This window comes from Plectrocnemia conspersa, unplaced genomic scaffold (assembly GCF_051122295.1).
Source record: "Plectrocnemia conspersa isolate PC_06_02 unplaced genomic scaffold, ASM5112229v1 ptg000014l, whole genome shotgun sequence".
In the NCBI taxonomy this organism is placed as follows: Eukaryota; Metazoa; Arthropoda; class Insecta; order Trichoptera; family Polycentropodidae; genus Plectrocnemia; species Plectrocnemia conspersa.
Window position 1 is genome coordinate 19,608,808 of NW_028277178.1, and position 19,616 is coordinate 19,628,423.

General features: G+C 32.8%; 2 protein-coding genes across 3 annotated transcripts; one reads left to right on the forward strand and one right to left on the reverse strand.

Moving 5' to 3' along the window:
* The first annotated feature begins 2,014 nt into the window (after window positions 1–2,014).
* On the forward strand, window positions 2,015–16,602 carry obe (activating signal cointegrator 1 complex subunit obelus). Of its 2 annotated transcripts, none has more exons than XM_088204488.1 (30): window positions 2,015–2,203; window positions 2,428–2,549; window positions 5,043–5,304; window positions 5,376–5,675; window positions 5,744–5,987; window positions 6,058–6,226; window positions 6,301–6,440; window positions 6,554–6,699; window positions 6,767–6,967; window positions 7,029–7,408; window positions 7,476–7,587; window positions 9,018–9,301; window positions 9,361–9,466; window positions 9,533–9,757; window positions 10,201–10,435; window positions 10,493–10,806; window positions 10,868–11,093; window positions 11,161–11,302; window positions 11,370–11,650; window positions 11,769–11,989; window positions 12,053–12,345; window positions 12,414–12,704; window positions 13,085–13,301; window positions 13,374–13,532; window positions 13,593–13,734; window positions 13,800–14,181; window positions 14,244–14,412; window positions 14,587–14,874; window positions 15,941–16,280; window positions 16,378–16,602. In XM_088204488.1, the coding sequence occupies exons 2-30, from the start codon at window positions 2,428–2,430 to the stop codon at window positions 16,485–16,487; spliced, it is 6,501 nt and encodes a 2,166-aa protein (XP_088060614.1). In that variant the 5' UTR covers window positions 2,015–2,203; the 3' UTR covers window positions 16,488–16,602. The 2 variants fall into 2 exon arrangements, with proteins under 2 accessions (XP_088060614.1, XP_088060613.1); XM_088204487.1 differs by lacking the exon at window positions 2,015–2,203 and adding an exon at window positions 2,218–2,354.
* Alg2 (alpha-1,3/1,6-mannosyltransferase Alg2) lies at window positions 16,258–18,043 on the reverse strand. Its single transcript, XM_088204535.1, has 2 exons — window positions 17,973–18,043; window positions 16,258–17,894 (listed from the first exon to the last, which is right to left on the reverse strand). Exon 2 carries the CDS (start codon window positions 17,879–17,881, stop codon window positions 16,661–16,663), a length of 1,221 nt encoding a protein of 406 aa, XP_088060661.1. The 5' UTR covers window positions 17,882–17,894; window positions 17,973–18,043; the 3' UTR covers window positions 16,258–16,660.
* Between the last annotated feature and the right edge of the window lie 1,573 nt (window positions 18,044–19,616).

Below are 19,616 nucleotides of genomic sequence, written 5' to 3' on the forward strand. Positions count from 1 at the left end.
ATTTAATCATTTATAAAAATCAAATAATTTATTATTTATTACAGCCATATTAAATAATTATGAAAATCATGTATTGAAAAATCCCTAATTTTATTATGGCAGCAAATTGAATGGTCAGAATAAAAATCAAATCTCAGTCGGAATTTTATTATTCAGGATCAGAAGAAATACCATAAGGTTAGAATAAAAATAGCATACGGTCAGAACGTGAAACGGATACGGTGAGAAGATAAAAATATAGAACGATCAAAATTAAAATAAAAGACAATCATGTGAATTAAAAGAAATATTACAAAATTTATAAATATGAATGTGCAATAAATTGTTTATTTTAATTATATTTTATAAAATATAGCAGAATAGTGTAGATACCATTTAAAACTCTCGACGAATCTATTTAATTGTATGTAGGACGTAAAGGTATTCAGAGCGACAAACGAAGCGGGAATAACGACAGAGCAGCGACGAAGAGCACGCTTGGCTTGCTGTGTTGATATTGCCGAGACCGACAAGCTAACTGCATATTATTTTTATTAAATAAATACGCATAACAACGAATAAACACAAGCTCCAAATTTATTAAATGTAATTAATATTTTACACGTATTGCTCATTTCTTGGGTCATTTGTTGTAGTGAAAGCAAAAATATTTTTTTTTTTTTAAAATATACATGTATATATGTAATTAAAATCAAGTTTAATAGAGAGCTTATTTATATATGTATTTATTCAAGTTTTATTATGATCAAAGCTTGATGGTACTCTGGGACACAGGCGTGATGAACACATATTCTTTTGGCGACTTCGGCGTGCTCGCATGAGCGATGCGGCCCCAGCTCACTGTCCACTCATTTGAATATCAAGCATGTAACTTCATTGAATCTCAATAAAAATACTACTGCAGCGACTCAATCTGTGTCTAATTGGCACCCGTCGCCAAAGTTCACTTGCCGAAAATCAGCGCGTCGTTGATAAATAATGTATTCTAACATCTAAATATTTTTGAGAAATTATTTTAATTAATTGTATTAAATGGTCGTGTAGATTTTAAAATATACCTATGTCCGTGAAAGATTTTAATACCATATTGCCAATTTGATTTTTATTTAATTTTGGCACTGAGTTAACTATATTTAAACTTATAATACAAAATGAAAAAACATGAAAAATATCGTTTTTACTAAATAAAACATCACAGCAAGTTTCTCTTATATATTAACTATTGATTTTAAGGTCAGTTATTATTTTTTAATCTGTATTTTTGTTTGTTGAAGGGTGAGCTTTTTAAGCCAATTTTCTGAAAAAGATTGTAAATATTTAATATTCGCGCTTTTATTGGGGTATCTTATAAATTTATTTTCTGATGTTCTGAAAGAGTTTTTAAGTCCATTGCCGAGGACGCAAAATCTTTATTTGAAGTATTCGATTGTAAATTAATTAAAAGTCCCGCATGAATTTTTCGAAAACCATTTTTGGTAGTGTAAAATAAAGCTAGTGAAACACGTTTCGAACAAATGTGCTTCTATCGTTGGGAGTTCAAAGCGGTCTATCACTGGCAGTCTTCCATTTATCCTTGGGAAATCTGTAATTAAATCAACGATACTTAAAAAAACGCAGTTCACACAAAATCTTAAAGATGAATCGCAAATTTTCTAAATATTTCACTGATGATATTTTTTAAATAATTAATTTTTGTGTGGTAATAAATCCGGTATATAGTTGATTTTAGATTTTTATTTGTTTATATTTGCATATTTCATCAAATAAACGTATATGTATATATAAATGTTAAAAATAAATTCGTATATTTTAAACGTCGGTTAAGTTCAGTGCACGAGACGTATCGAGTTACTCCAAATAAACGTTTTTTTATACGTCACTCGATTCGAGTGACGCATATTTTTTTTTATTCTTTGATAGTTTTCTACCATGACTTTTACAGCCTACAACTGAAAAGCCCCACATAATATTTAATACACAAGCGAATTTTGAAAATAATGATGTGAGATCTGTCGCACACGTCATGACAAAACCGACTGACTCAGTGGACAGAGTTACGACTTGGACGTAGTTCGATTTTCACAGCAAACGCCGCTTCTATATATTCCTTGTCTGTGCGCTACTCCTTTAAAATAGCCGTAAAATTATTCCACTGGCAACTCAGTTTAATCGCTGTCACTGTGGCCGTCACAACCGGCAGCATGTAACTTCTTTTTTGTAAAGTTCATAGTTTTACAAATACTTAACTCATATTTATATATAACAATCAACTCATATAATTTATTATAATAAAATATATATTAAATATATATTTTGTGAATATATCAAATATATATATTATTTCACAATATTGTGTAATTATTTTTTTATTTTTAAGTGATTATATAGATTTAAAATGAAAATATATTAATAAAAGAGATTTTTTAGATGGCTACAAATATGGATCTTCCCCGTATTTCTCGGTCACTGAGGGTCCGTTGGTCGAACGGTCCTACTAGACAATTAAAAGCAGATAAAACTTCATCGTCCAAAACTAAGGATACAAATAGGTATTTTAAATTGATTTATTATCTATTATTTATATATGTTTCACTTCATTAGGTAAATAATAATAAACTATAATAACCCTGAGTAAAATTCCTTACTTTTATTATTTTTAAACTTTCTCGTTGGTAAATACTTGTACCAATTCATATTTATTACAATATGCTTAATATCTTTTTCATGCTTCTTATTTTCGTATTTTTATTTATAATTAAAGGTTCGCTCATTCTTTTTGCATAAACATTATTGGATACCTAAAAATAAAATGATTGCACAATAAGTGAAATGATTGTTGTAATGTATCTTATTAATATTTTATTATAAGCAATACTTAATTTAACTTTATTTTATTAACTTGGCTTTATTTTATCACACACATACAATATATTAATGTTTATTCCGCAAATAAATGTAAATAATATAAATAATTTATGTCCTAATTTAGAATCTTGAAGCACTCCTTAATAAATATCTTTTTTACTAAAATTAATATATAATTTTGCCAATTTTAAGACCATTACAATACAACCATTATTAACAATGATTTATTAAAATATTTATATTGTATGTATTGTTTCAACGGCCCTTTTAAAATCTAAAAGCACTGCTATCATATTTTTGATGACCAATTAAAGACCATCTAACAATAGCCCAGCTATTCTTCAATTAAAATGTTTTTCCTATTACAAACCCTCAACATATTAATGAGTTTCATCTTAACTTATTTATAGTAAATTATAAAAAAAATCAGTGATTCTCAACGTTTTATTGCTTCGATTTATTTGAACATTTTTTTATTATTTAATTTCGTTAATTTATTTTACATATATTTAATATATTATTCGGCTTTTGTGGGTTTATTATATCAATTCAGACGCTCACAATAATTTTTATAAAATTAATATAAAATATTTTTTGTTATGTTCATTTATTTCTTACTCTTTAATTTATTGATATTATTTTCTATGGAAATCATTTACATTAAATCAAATTAAAAAAAGTATTATATAAATATAATGTTTTTTATTTATTATTTCTTCAGTTTTACATATATGTAACTATCTGGGGTACCTCAAAACAGTGAAAGATCAACCACTATACATGAAGAGTGATACCGCTCAAAGGGTTAATAGTCTTTATTGTATAGATATTATTGTCAATACCTTAAATTTATTGATACTAATATTTTGGGTTTTACGAACTAAATCAAATTTTCTTTTATGTATTGTTCCACGTTTATAATATTAGCTTTTTATTTATGAAATCTGTACTTTGATAAATCTTCTATATAAGTTAATTTATAATCTTATCAATTTTATCACTATTTACTTTATCATAATTTATTATACATGCCTATCTATAAATTATCTTATATGAAGTCAATTTATTTGTAAATACATACATAGACCCTAACAGTTTGACATCTTGTTCCTTGCACTTTATTATTATCTTATAGCTACAATAAATATAATAAATTGTAATAATATACATATAAAAAATATATACAAATACATTATAGTTGTATTAAATAAAGATCAACAAAATAAGCGAAATGAAACAATAAATTTAAAATTTATTTCGGATCAGAAGGTTATTCTTTTTTCTATATGAAATATGAAAGGTATTTATATCTCCAGATACTTCATCCTATAATCGATCTGCTGTTGCCAAAGGCACATTTAATAATTATTTGTTCGATTTTGCACAATGCAGATTGCATTGCAAGTATAAAAACATAAAAAAGAGCTACAGTTGTATAATGCGCTGCAGTTTCAGCTCTTAAACTACTACATATACACCTCTCAAAATTTCCGCTATACTTCCTACCTGGGCTTTCATTAGAAACAACCGCAGTTGCTAATTCCCGGGACGAATTTATTTATTGTTATCACTATTTTTATTGGAGATATCTTCTGAATTTTCTTTTTATCCGTTCAAATAAAATGGAACATTTTATTGTACTCCGATTCATGTGGAGATGGATTGTAATTAGGATTCTCAATTCTTCATAGTTTTCAACTATTCGAATATTGAATAAAAAATAAATTCGAATATATTCGTAATTTTTCTCTCAGTTTTTACAATAATTTGCTAACGATTATTCGAGTAGTTACGAAAGAACCTCATTGGGTTATTGGAAAACTTGTTGAATAAGTTTGAATGGTATATATTACATTTGAGAGCCTTTATCAGCTTTTTCTTGAAACTCGAATTAATTAAAAAGCTAGGTTTAATTTATTAGAATTGTCTTACTTTATATTTGACGGATGGGAGTTCTTTTTGTGCATTTAGGAATGCAGATTTCTACGAAAAAATATTTTATATGAACTTGAATTTTAAAAACACTTTTTTCGGTATAAAGTTTAGATCAAATGATAAACTTATTTTACACTATAAACATAATTTGTTCATTTATGTTATATTGCTTTGTAGCTCATAAATTATTTTAGTAATTTTCACATTTTTGTTGATTATATAAAACGATATATTTTTTTTAGAAATTTGCAATGGAGAAATTTATTCAATTCAATAGAAAAAGATACCAGTAACAATCAAAATGTTAGGAAACAGCTCAACATGTTGCGAAAATTAGTTGGAAATTTGGTCGGAGTCGATCAACCTCAAGAAGTTATCGATGATGCATCAGTTTTTTTATTGCGTCTCTTCATAAACGAACATCAGGTATCTGCCAAGAATTTTTCTACAATAAAGCAAATGTTTGGTAACGTTTCAAACCACGTTGCTAACGATATATGCGAGGTAAATAATTTTTAAATAATTATTATTACAATTAAATAAAAAAATATTTATCATCCACTAATTGTTTTAAGACTGTGATGAATATATCTTCTTATATATCCGACAATTGTAAATCGATAATCGAAAACAACTCGGAAAAGAACCAAAAAGATAATAAAGAATGGGGTGAAAATATTCCTTGCAAAACATCAATTAGCGAATCGTATGAAAGAAAAACCCTAAAACTTTCCAATATGAAACCGAGTCGTCCCACTAAAGACATTATAAACAATTTCTCAATGAAATACAATAAAGTGTCTGAGCCGCAAAATCATGTAAATGATAAATATACCAAACCAAGTTCATCCGGAGCTAGTTCTTCATCTATATTGGTATATATTTATCAACATATCTGTTTATTTACTTTAATGTGATTTTATAAAATAGTGTTGTTTTATAGTACAATAGATTGTGGTTGGATAATGAATTACAAAAATATTATGTTAGCGGTAATCCCTCTGGAGTTTCGAGCGCTGAGTTTCTAAATTCGATTATCACGGCTTTGAAATCGAACAAAACCAATCTCGAGCTTCAGAATGATTTGTTTGATTTGCTCGGTTTCGATAGATTTGAATTTATACAAGATCTTTTACAACATAGAAATTCAATCGTAAACAACATTCAAGTTCCACCATCGTCCGAAAGTATATATTATTTAATTAAATTTAATATTATTATTAGTATTACATATTAATGAATGTTTTTTTATTATAGACAATGAATTAACACAGCCTCATTATCTATCGACCGTTATAGTACAATCTGAGAATGAACGGCTTCAACTGAAACAGTTACGGAAAGAAGGAAAGAAGAAAATTATCAGAAACAGAGACGATGACGATGATGATATAGATTTTAATCCTTCTTATTTGAGAGAAAAAAGGTTTTATTTTTATATAAATAAATACAATTTAAGATATTCTTTTTATGTGTAGTAATTAAATTTTAATTTTTCAGGATTGCAGCACTTACTTCTAAATCAAACAACGTTGTATCTTTTCCTATAACTGAACGCTTGGAACGACAAAGAACTGCTGTAAGCAAAGTTTGCTATCCAAACGTTTACGATTGTCAAGTTAAAGCAAAACAATCTGCAGGTAGGATTTTTATTATATATATTTTAATGTGATATTTTTTTTATTGTTGTTTCCTTAGTAATAAAGATCTATTGGTTGAATTTCTTTAAGAATTTTTTCTGCTTATGTTTCAGGTTTTATAAATGGAACTAAAATTTTACTCCCCGAGTCTATTGAAAGGCATAACACCAATGTATATGAGGAAGTTGTTATACCATTAAGTGAACCGGCGCCGATAGAAGTTGGGAAAAATTTAGTTCCTATTGAATCATTAGATAATGTAAATATAAATCTGTATTTATTATTATCTCATTAATAAAAAATATTAATTAATGTTTTTTATGTAGATTGGACAAATGGCGTTTGAAGGTACAAAATGTTTGAATAGAATACAGTCTGTTGTGTTTTCTACAGCTTATAACACAAATGAAAATCTGCTGATTTGTGCGCCAACTGGTGCTGGCAAAACTAATGTCGCTATGTTGACAATCGTTCACCAGTTACGTCAACATATTGAAGGAGATGTTATTATGAGAAATAAATTCAAAGTAATTTTGTACATATTATGTCGAATATTTATATACGTATTTATTTACGAACGTGTTTCAGGTTATTTACATAGCTCCGATGAAAGCGTTAGCAGCTGAAATGACGGCAAACTTTGGCAAACGTTTGAACGCTCTCGGGATCATTGTTAAAGAATTGACCGGTGATATGCAGCTTACTAAAACTGAGATTCAACAGACGCAAATGATCGTAACCACCCCCGAGAAATGGGACGTCGTAACCCGAAAGGGTACTGGCGATGTAGCTTTAACGTCTCTCGTAAAGCTATTAATCATTGATGAAGTACATCTATTGCACGGAGAAAGAGGTCCTGTTGTCGAGTCGATTGTAGCAAGAACTCTACGTCAAGTAGAATCCTCTCAGAACATGATTAGAATTGTCGGTCTATCGGCTACATTACCTAATTATATTGACGTTGCTAGGTATATTTTATTTTATTTAATTTTGCAATAAGTGATGTATTAGTTGATGTTCAATGTGTCTTTAAAGATTTTTACGTGTCAATCCCGAGATCGGTCTCTTCTTCTTTGATTCACGATTCCGTCCAGTGCCATTGTCTCAGATTTTCATCGGTGTCAAAAATACAAAACCTCTATTACAAGTAAGTATATATGCATATATTAATTTTATTATAAATAGTGATTGATGAATATTGCTACAAAAATAAATATGAATATCTATTATTTTTATTCAAGCATGTGTAAGTCTTGTATCTGACAAAATTTAATTTGAAAAAATTGCTTCAATAACGAACTTTCTGGATTCTCATGTCTTCAAGTCGGAAATATCTGGTCAAAGTGTGTAGTGTATACGCTTATATAAGCTTTTCTAAATAGAAAAAGGGTTTTCACTATTCCTACTTTCGACGTTTGGGTCAATGTGACGAGTTGGGGGTGGAAACAGATTTTTTTATTGTCAGTTACTTTTCGTATTGGAATGTTTTTGCATAACAACTAGAGATTTGACAATGCTGTAGCGGGATTGACACACTCCACTCAATATAATAGACATTCCTTTGTATTTGCAAAGACATTGACCTGTTTTTGTTTCGGAAATGCATTTACTTAATGCATCTTAATTTCCGAACGTTACATACATCAATTGTGACAAATACACTTGTTAAGCAATTTGCAAATACTAATAACAAATAAATTTATTTCTTTTTCACACAATTCTATGTGTGATCCTGACAAAATAAATGAAAATAAAAATTGCTCAATGTAACAGAGTTGATGTGACTAGATGCCTACGTTTAAAAACGTATTATTCTCAAAACTTGCGTTAATTTACTGTGACCAAAATTATCACGCATCAACAAGGAAACAAGACAATAGTATAAAGGGTGGACCACACAAAAGCCCTCGTTATGATTAAAAAAAAAGTGTTCTTACTATAAATATTCCCGGTCATTAAGAAAATATTTCTTTGTAGCGAAACGGTCACGGATATAATAAATCACTGGATTCACAAGATTATCATTCCAATGCAATACGACCTTGGACAATGCCCATCGTCGCTTTCTAAAGGCGTATACTTATTTTGCTGTTCTAAGAAACGAGTACATCTATTGGGTGGATGATCGCTGCATGATTGTGATTGGTCAGCAAGCTTTACAGCCCTGTACACTTAAACCTGGACTCCGATGAGGAGAAAACAGTCACAAACAGCCACCAACAGAGACCAGCAGACGCCCACTCCCCGCGGACAACATATGATCATGAACGCACACATACCGCCTCCAGCTACTACACCACCGCTCGTAGAAAACATATCGCCATTTATCGTCTGTCGCAACATATGTTAATATAATGTAATAAAACTAACTAGATTCCACCAAGCGTCTCACTGGTCACATCCTTGGGGCTCTCAAACCTTAAATTGCCTTTTGAGATGAATTCTTCTATCATGGTAACCAGGAACATATCAAAGGCTAGTCAATATTGAACAAGTCATAGTCACATTCTTTTTTATAGCAATATTCGTAAATCATCTTTAAAAACTAATTAATAAATAATGTTTTTTTAATATCAGATGACAGATATGGACACTGTTTGTTTTGATAAAGTTGTCGATATGGTACAGAAAGGTCATCAAGTTATGGTATTTGTGCATGCCAGAAATGCCACTAATCGCACGGCTATGGTTTTGAAAGAGATGGCGCAAAACAAAGGTAAAATACAGTTGTTCGAAGTTGAGCATTCCATCGGGTATGATAACGCCAAGAAAGCAATAGCAAAGAGCAGAAATAGGCAGTTAGGTGAACTATTTCAATTCGGTTTTGCGTGTCATCATGCTGGCATGCTAAGAAGCGATAGGTAAACATTCAACAATATCTTTAATTAAACATAGAAATTGTATCAAATTATTTTTATAGAAATCTAGTGGAAAGATATTTCTCCGATGGCTATGTAAAAGTTCTCGTTTGTACTTCTACTTTGGCGTGGGGAGTAAATCTACCAGCTCATGCTGTTATCATAAGAGTAATGATTGATAAATATTTTAATTATTATTCAACGGATTGCATATATTAATTTAATATGTTTTAGGGAACAGAGATATATGATTCGAAACACGGATCGTTCATCGATTTGGGAATATTAGACGTACTTCAAATATTCGGTCGAGCCGGAAGACCACAATTCGACAAATCAGGAACTGGAATTATTATAACTTCACACGATAAACTATCGCATTATTTGTCCCTATTAACTAATCAATTCCCTATCGAAAGTAACTTTATTGCGTGTCTAGCCGATAATCTTAACGCTGAGGTAAATATTTTTTTAATATTACTTTATAGTGAATGCTTATTACCAGGGAAATTATATTATCACTGGCGTTTTAATGAAATCATATTCAAATACATTTTCACCGGTAGATATATATATTTCTACTAACGAAAATAAGGCTAGTGAAACGCTTATGAAATTGAATTTGACAGTTGTGAAATATCTATTTACTGTTCAAACCTAACCTAAATGAATTAACCAAACCCAATTTGATCTAACAAAAGATCTAAACCTAACTATAGTTTTAGAGCAGTATATAATTTCACTAGCGCTTTTCAGTTAAAATATATTTTCGCAAGTAGAAATATATATCCAGTGAAAATTTATTCAGATATGATTCGCTGAAAGTTAGTGGAACTGTATTTATTCTAGTGAAAATATAATTTCACTGTAACATATGTATATATAATTAAAAACGCTTTTAGATATGTTTGGGAACTATTGCGAATATCGAAGAAGCTATCGAATGGCTCAGTTACACGTATCTTTTTGTACGAATGAAAGTAAATCCTCAGGTGTACGGTTTAAATTATCACGATATGCAAGAAGATCCTTCTTTAGAAAAAAAGAGAAAAGACCTTATAAAATCGGCAGCGATGGCGTTAGATAAAGCTTGTATGATAAGATACAACGAACGAACTGGAGATCTCAATATCACAGGTATGTTTTATTAGCGTTTTTAAAATGGTATGTATAATAATGTAAATTAAATTGTAGATCTTGGACGAACCGCTAGTCATTTTTATATAAAATATGACACAGTAGAAATATTCAACGATATGATGAAACCGATCATGGGCGAAAGCGACGTGTTTGCAATGATATCCCATTCTCAAGAATTTCAACAGTTGAAGGTACGCGACGATGAACTACAAGAGTTAGACGAATTATCATCGGAGTGTTGCGAGGTGAACGTATTGGGCGGATCTGAGAATCTTCACGGAAAAGTTAACATTTTGATACAAACGTATTTATCTAGAGGAAACGTTAAATCGTTTTCATTGATTTCTGATCTATCGTACATCAGTCAGGTATATAAACTGTTTTATATTAATAAAAAATAGTTTTTTTACTTAATATATTATTTTAAAGAACGCTGTCCGTATTACTCGAGCGCTTTTCGACGTTGTGTTAAGAAAAAACAACGCAGTAATGGCTGGAAGATTTCTCACTTTATCTAAAATGTTAGAACTACAACAATGGGATTCTGAATCACCGATGAGGCAATTTCGTAGCATACCTTTTGGTATAATCGACAAAATAGAGCAGAGAAAGTTGAGCATTGAAGATATACGCGAAATGGACAATAGAGAACTGAGTAATAATTCAAATAAATCATATTTAAGAATAAGAATAGTTTATATTTATAATATCATTTTTTATAGGCGATGTTTTACGCCATCCTATGCAAGCTTCCTACGTTAAAAGATGCGCTGAAGAATATCCGTCTCTAGAAATGGAAGCGTCTTTACATCCAATCACAAGAACCATATTAAAGATTAAATTGCAAATTACTCCTAATTTTAAGTATGTATCATTTATATCAAACCATATTCGATATATAAATATACTTATAAATATATTTCGATATCAGATGGAATGATCGAGTTCACGGGAAAACATCTGAAGCGTTTTGGATATGGGTCGAAGATCCTGAAAGTAATTTCATGTATCATTCCGAATATTTTCTACTTTCAAAGAAGCAGGTTTTGATGCGTGAACCACAAGAGTTGGTTATTACTATTCCGTTAGCCGAACCTCTTCCGCCTCAATATTACGTCAGAGGAATTTCAGATAGATGGTTAGGACCTCAGATATATCTTCCGTTGAGTTTTCAACATCTTATATTACCAGAAAATCATCCTCCACATACCGGTATGTATAAATATGCAATATATCTGATATTTTATCAATAACTGCAGCAGTTTATTAATTGTTTCGGGAACTTTGCTGATTGTCAGTATTTTGTGTTTTAATATTGAATGTTTCATAGATTTATTGGAACTGCAACCTTTACCTGTAACGGCACTGAATGACCCTCATTTTGAAATGTTATACTCATTTTCACATTTCAATCCTATACAAACACAAATTTTCCACTGTTTATATCACACGGATAATAATGTCCTACTCGGCGCTCCGACTGGATCGGGAAAGACTATAGCCGCTGAAATAGCTATGTTTAGAGTGTTCAAGCAGTATCCAACGGCAAAGGTATGATCAAAATAATTTATATATATATACTTTAAAGTATTTATACATTGTTTTATTTTAAAGGTTGTGTATATAGCACCACTGAAGGCGCTCGTTAGAGAAAGAATCACCGATTGGAAGGTTAGATTAGAGAAAAAGATCAATAAGAAAGTTGTTGAATTGACCGGTGATGTTTCGCCTGATATACGAGCCATCAAAGAGTCGCATGTGATTGTGACAACGCCAGAAAAATGGGACGGTATCAGTAGATCTTGGCAGACTAGAGATTACGTTAAAGACGTTGCACTCATAGTTATTGATGAAATACATCTATTGGGCGAAGATCGAGGGCCGGTTCTGGAGGTTATCGTTTCAAGGTAAACACGTAACTAAAATAATATCAACAGTTTAATATATATATATATATATATAATGATCATTTCAGAACGAATTTTATTGCATCACATACAACGCGTACGCTGAGAATTATAGGATTATCTACAGCTTTAGCAAATGCTAAAGATTTAGCGAATTGGCTAGGAATAGGGATTATGGGACTTTATAACTTTAGACCATCCGTTCGGCCGGTTCCGTTGGAAGTACACATTTCGGGACATCCTGGGAGGCATTATTGTCCTCGTATGTTGTCGATGAACAAGCCGACATTCCAAGCCATACGTCAACATTCCCCGACATCGCCTGCTCTCGTATTTGTGTCGAGTAGAAGGCAAACAAGGTACATATGTGTATATTTATATGTATACAGTTATGAAATTCAACTCAATCCCTTTTTATCAATGTATGAAAGTAATTTGTAAAAATCAAACAATAATGGTACAGTAAAATTAATAATAATTCCATTTTAAAAAGTCGTATGTAATCTAGTGAACAATATTATACAACAGGAATTTTGTCGCATATATAATGGTGTTGACAGGATAAAAACTATTTTTGTTCATCATTTTTAGAATACAATTTTTTAATGCTTCTTTTTTGTATTGGTGATGTTAAATTCAGTAAATGTCCAACTGTGGATCGTACACTAATAAAATAAGAATAAATTTGTTTTATATTGTTTGTTTAAAATCAATACATCAATTATTTTACCTATTTTAGACTGACTGCCTTAGATTTAATAGCTTATCTTGCTGTCGAAGACAATCCTAAAGAATTCTTACACATGAGCGAGAACGAAATGGAACTGATACTCTCCAACATTAAAGAAGCCAATTTAAAATTAACGCTAGCTTTCGGAATTGGCATCCATCATGCTGGGTTGCAAGAACGCGATAGAAAAACTGTCGAAGAATTATTCGTCAATCAAAAAATTCAAGTATTCCTCAATTCCACATTAATGCTATTTATTGTAATATACCCTTATTACATTAAAATATCATTATTTTAGATTCTCATATGCACAGCGACTCTAGCCTGGGGTGTAAACTTTCCGGCCCATCTAGTTGTGATTAAAGGAACCGAATATTACGATGGAAAGCAAAAGCGTTATGTCGACATGCCTATAACTGACGTTCTTCAAATGATGGGAAGAGCTGGAAGACCTCAAGTGAGTCTAAATAAGCTGATTCTCAAATAATTCATCTATTAAATGTATGATAATTTACAGTATGACAATCAAGGTGTAGCCGTAGTTTTAGTTCATGACGTTAAGAAGAACTTTTATAAGAAATTCTTATATGAACCGTTTCCGGTTGAATCCAGTATTTTGGCAGTACTACCTGATCATATTAACGCTGAAATTGTAGCTGGTAATATATCATTTATATTAACAAATATAACAAATCTATAAATATTAATAACGTACTTTTTTTAGGCACTGTGCATACAAAACAAGATATTTTAGATTATTTAACATGGACGTATTTCTTCAGAAGACTCTTACAAAATCCTTCTTATTACAATTTAGAATCATTAGAACCGCAAGACGTCAATCATTATCTGTCCAATTTAGTCCAGCAAACTTTAGATACTTTAGCGGCCGCGTCTTGCATTGATATTGACGAAGATGAACGTACAATTACGAGCACATGGATGGGTAGAATATCGTCTTATTATTACCTTTCGCATAAGACAATGAAGCATTTCACCAATAGTTTGTCGTCGGATCTGAGATCGGACGATATGTTGAAAGTGTTGAGTGATGCTCATGAATACAACGAATTGCCCGTGAGGCACAATGAAGATATATTAAACGGGTAATATATTTTATGATGAAAATATTTTATGCTTGTGTTTTTTATGTTATGTATATTTGCAGGGAGCTCGCTCAGTTGTGTAGGATTCAAGTTGACCCTCTAACGATGGATTCTTCTCATACAAAAACGCTATTATTACTTCAAGCGCATTTCTCACGTCTCCAGTTGCCGTGTACAGATTATTTGACTGATCTTAAATCGGTTTTGGATCAAGCAATTAGGATATTGCAGGTTAAAATTTAATGATTATTTTTATACAATTGCTACTAATATTCGGTTAATCAACATATATTGCGTCATTGCATTGAATATTTGTTTATATAAGTAAGAGATTAGGAAAACCTAATCTATAGTTCATATAAAAAATATCATAAAATAACTATTTGTCAATCATTATTTTTTTAGGCTATGATCGATGCTTGTGCTGAACGTGGCTATTTAGCACCGACATTACACTCCCAGCAAGTAATGCAGATGGTCATTCAAGCAAGGTGGATAGAAGAATCGCCATTTTTAACTCTACCATTCGTTGAATCGTACAATTTGTACGTATTCAACGAAATGTCCAAAGCTTTGGGACAGCCTTGTAACTTCCCGATTGGTTTGAAATCAGCTTGTTTGAATAAATATGAAGTGTTGGCGCGTCACTTGAGAAAAGAATTTGACGAAGGACAAATAGAACAAATATATAAGGTATTTTATTTAATATCAAAAACACTTGATATTTTTAAATACAAAGGCGAGTCAAATGAAATCTTTAAATATTTATATAATAACAAAAAAGATACAAAATTATATAATTTTTTTACGTAGTCTCAAAGACGTTCAATACAAGTTTTCAAGTGTATTTGCATCAGGACATTTTGTCGGAACGAAAACTGGAGTTGAATTGAAAGAAAAATATCGGGTAATTTTAGTTTGGTACATGTTCAAAAATAAATTTGCAGATATTTTATGTAATCAATTATTTAATAGGGAGATATTGTTATTAGTAAGTGATAGTATGATAGGAGCAGTTTATTTGAAAACACATTATCTAATTCTACTTTCGACGTCACAGAAAGTGCAAACTGCAATATTTAAAAAATATTTAGGACAAACTACAATTTTTAGAGAAATCAATTTAAATCACGAAAAAACAAGCACGATCATATAGTGAAGCGTCCGATGAAAAGCTAGACGATTTAGAGGAGGCAATAGAGACACATAGAATCCCTATCTCTACAGATGTGGACATTGAATTTATATTGAATAACTTTACCATTAACAAAAATTAAACAATAAAAACATTTTTGAATTTTGAGAGGAAAATAAAAATACATGGTGGTTTCAGGAGCTCCAGAAACACAAGTTAGTGTTGAAAGAGTCTTGTCTGTAGGAATGTCATTTAAGGGCAGGTGGGGACATTCCCCTCCTTAAATTTGGCCAGAAAAATGCATGTCATTCAATGAAATACTATTAATTTTAATGAAATCTAAATATTAAAAAAGACCACTGACTAGCCAACATGCCGATATATATCGGCATATCATATCTAAAGGGTTGATTTGTCATTTCAATGTTCTTCATTGCTCCAAGTGCGGTGTGTGGCTGATTGGTACTGCCATCTATCTTCAAACTAAATGTATATAATGCAACAGAGCAGTGTTTTGAATTTGTAACGCATTTTTAAGGTTTTCATTTGATCCTCGTACTTATTTTCAAGGAGATTGTTTGTATTTAATAATTATGTTTGATAATAAATGCGTTTTGTTTGTAGGTTATATGCGATTGGCCAAGTGTGACTTTAAAAATTAGCATACGTGGTAAATGGAGCGATAGTCCAATGGAAAAGAATAAATTAGTGAATCAACCACCACATAAAGATAACTGGATGGAAGTACATGCAAATCAGGATTATACAATAATTGTGGAGATGACTAGGCAAGGCGGAAGAACCAATTCAGTGTATTGTCCGCGTTTTCCGAGAGGAAAAGACGAATCGTGGTTCTTGACGTTAGGATCGATGGAATACAAGGAAGTGCTAGCGTTGAAGAGAGCTTCGATTAGGGGTTCTAAATCTACGCAACAAATTAATTTCTTCACACCGTTCAATCGAGGTATATTTAATTTCGAAATATATTTACAATGTAAACTTGTATATGCGTATTATAAAATAAATACATCTAATAATATAAAATATTTTACAAATTGCAGGAAGGACAATAATAACTTTGTATTTGGTATGCGATTGTTACATAGGATTTGATCAACAGTACGATATACAATTGGATGTTATCGATCCTTTGCAAGAAGGAACGTATTGAAGTTTTGATGTAAAAAATGTTGTGATACGTATATTTATAGTATTTATTTATAAACATTTTTTCAACAGTCAAATATGTATATAAAAGAAATAATAAATCTTTCACTTTTATTAAATCGTAGTTTTATTATTTAAAAAATCATGCGTAACTACTGATGTATTATAAATTTAAGTCTATTTTCTTTTGTATGTTTTTCTCACTATATTGTCTAGTTGTTCTGTGAAAGCGTCGTAAGAAAATCTAGCTATGAATCTCTGTCGGCCGGCTTCGCCCATTTTACATCTCAAGTCAGAGTTTATAATGATTTTTTTTAAAGAATTGGCAAAGTCCGCTTCGCTCGGTTCGCTCAAGAAACCGGTTATGTTTTGAACGATGGTTTCGGTGGGACCGCCGGAGTTCACGGCGACGACCGGCTTCGCGTAATACATGGCTTCTAAAGGAACGATACCGAAGTGTTCGTTCGAAGGAGTATAAACGACAATATCACTGTGGCACAATAAAGAGATTTTATCAATATCAGATGGCGATTTTAAAAACGTCACTTTATCTATGAGTTGGAGTTCGGATGCTAAATTACACAACTCTTCGTAATGTTCTTTGTTTTCCGAATTGATCGGATCGTAACCGCCGGCCATTACTAAATGAAGCTTATCCCATTCGTCTATAGTTAGAATAGATTTGAGGGTATGTAAAGATTTCAACGCTAGAGCGAGATTCTTTTTACGTTCGTATCTGTTTATCGATAATAACGTGACAGTATCGGGCGGAACGTCTATTACGTCCGCTAGAGACTTAGGCGTCGCTTTATCGAAGAAGATGGTGTTTATAGAAGGATAGCATATGTCCGGCGATATTTTAATAGTCGGGAAAGATTCTTTAAATACTTTGGCTGTGAATTCGCTGTTGACTAATATGATGTCGGCTCTGGCCGTGCTCTTTTCTTCGAGCCAATCTAACGGAGCGCGATACAAGCGCTTGAATATACCCCGGCGCGTCGTCAAGAGCTTGTCCGGGTAGTGGCAGTAGAAAATCACGTCGACGGGATTGGGAGACAACTTCAAAAAGGGTATACAAAGAGATATCAAATCGCAAAATATCACATCTGGCAACTCAGTCGGTATAACGCAGAAAACTAAATATAGCGCGGCGTACACGAAGCGCATGTAAGCGCATAGGGCTTTGCATCGTCCGAGAATGGAGCGAGGAAGCCACGATCCGACTTGGTGCACTTGCAGCGAGCCGTCTCTGGTCTCCTGGAAGCTGTGGGCCGGGTCGTAGTGGTTCGTGTAGAACTGGACTTCGTGGCCTCGGTTCTGCAGCGAAAGAGCCGCGTCGATGACCAAACGTTCGGCTCCGCCGATTCCCAAGTCGGGATGCAAAAATATGACTTTCATTCTGGACGAATTTCTGCAACGGTACGATATTTTGCAATTATAATACCTTAACCTGAATTCAAAACGAGTAAATACTCAAATTGGCGCGTACTTGTGTGATAAAAAAATGTGATTAGATAAACCGCCTATTCCGTAAACGTCAAACGAGCAAACGTCAATCTTAGTGTTGCCATGTTGACGTTTGTTTATGACAAAAAATGTTGAACGGAAATAACGCAAATAATAACATTATCAAATACTTAATAAATAAAATAATTTAACAACTAAATTACATTAATAAAATTAAATTCGATATAATTAACTTATATATCTTTCTGAGCGATAATTTTATTTTGCAATCATATAAATATATAAGGGAAGATGTAAAACTTGCAGCCTGACATTAGGGCCAAGCTTAGCCAGTTTGCAACGCATGTCACAAAAAAGTACTATTTCATGTGCGAAAGGAATGTCACAGATGCTCACTCTGGCTGCCCCAAAGACAACCAAAACGAAAAAATCATCTAATCTTCGGTCTGCCACCCTCAGTAAAGCATCGAGTTTCTTCTGTTATTTTTACTTTTCCATTTGTAGTAATATATACATTAACAAACTTATCATTATTTATTTACATGCAATGTACAAATGCTACAGTGAATGTATATTTTTCAAAAAAGTTTTATTGTTACTAGTGAGTTTCAAATATATTTTAACCAGTATATATATATTTCTACCAGTAAAAGTATTATTCAAATGAGCTAGTGAAATTATATGATGCTCTGAATGTCTACGACACTTAATTTGATAATTGCAAAACATTCAAATCCAAACTTAATTTAATAAAAGTTCTAAAACTAATTATAGTTTTAAACTTTCATTAAGTCAAGTCTAAAATACAAACTTAGTAAACTCAACTCTCAGGGGGAAAAAGACAGAAAAATAAGTACAAACAAGCGTCGCATCTCGCATATTGCTCCATAGTTTGTCTGTATTTCAATATTACACTATGTTTTTGTGGTGTGATGGCAACCCCGATGCGGGGGAAGAGAGGTAGTAGCAACACTGGGTGCAGGAGGGACGCACGTGGACGGAGCGCGGGACCATGGGGAAGGACACGCGCACCGCAGCACAAGCTATTTCGGCGCCGAGCGATATGGGGGGCGCTGCGAAGGCGCATCACCGCCTAGCCGATGCCGTGGAGCCGTTCTCGGGAGACGGCGATTTTGACAGGTGGTACCGGCGCCTCACGGTTCTGATGGACCTGTACCACGAGGACGACGTCGCTAAGTGGTTGGCTACGTTCCTCCGGGGCCGAGCGTTCGACATTTTCGTTGACTTGCCTGAAGAGACTCGCCGCGACGGAGCGCAAGCAGCGGCCGCCCTGAGCTTGGCGTTCGGGGCTGGCCGGTTTGTGTCGTATGGTCGGTTCATCCAGCGGCGTTGGGAAGCCGGCGAAACTGTCGACGTGTTTTTGTGCGAGCTGCGTAAACTCTCGGCCCAGGCCGGGGTAGAGAGTGACGCGCTGTTGGCGACCCACTTCATTGTAGGGCTTCCGGAGCGGGCGTCGCGAGACCTGCGAGCATTCGTGGGGGGCGCGACCACGTTGCCGCCGCTTAAGGACATAGTGGCGAGGGCGCGAGTGACAATGACGGAAGAGGCTGACGAAGATTCGCGCCAAACGGTCTCGATTGTCGCGAGACACGAAAGTGCGAGTGCGCGTGCTCGAACGACGGTTAGATGCCACCGGTGCGGCGGT

Excerpts from the sequence above, each read along its gene's own strand:
- Alg2 (XM_088204535.1), bottom strand. The coding sequence starts at position 17,881 with ATGAAAGTCATATTTTTGCATCCCGACTTGGGAATCGGCGGAGCCGAA.
- obe (XM_088204488.1), top strand. The coding sequence starts at position 2,428 with ATGGCTACAAATATGGATCTTCCCCGTATTTCTCGGTCACTGAGGGTC. Across the intron at positions 5,988-6,057 it reads AGTTCCACCATCGTCCGAAA|ACAATGAATTAACACAGCCT; the intron begins GTATATATTATT and ends TTTTTATTATAG. Across the intron at positions 13,735-13,799 it reads TAACGCTGAAATTGTAGCTG|GCACTGTGCATACAAAACAA; the intron begins GTAATATATCAT and ends TACTTTTTTTAG.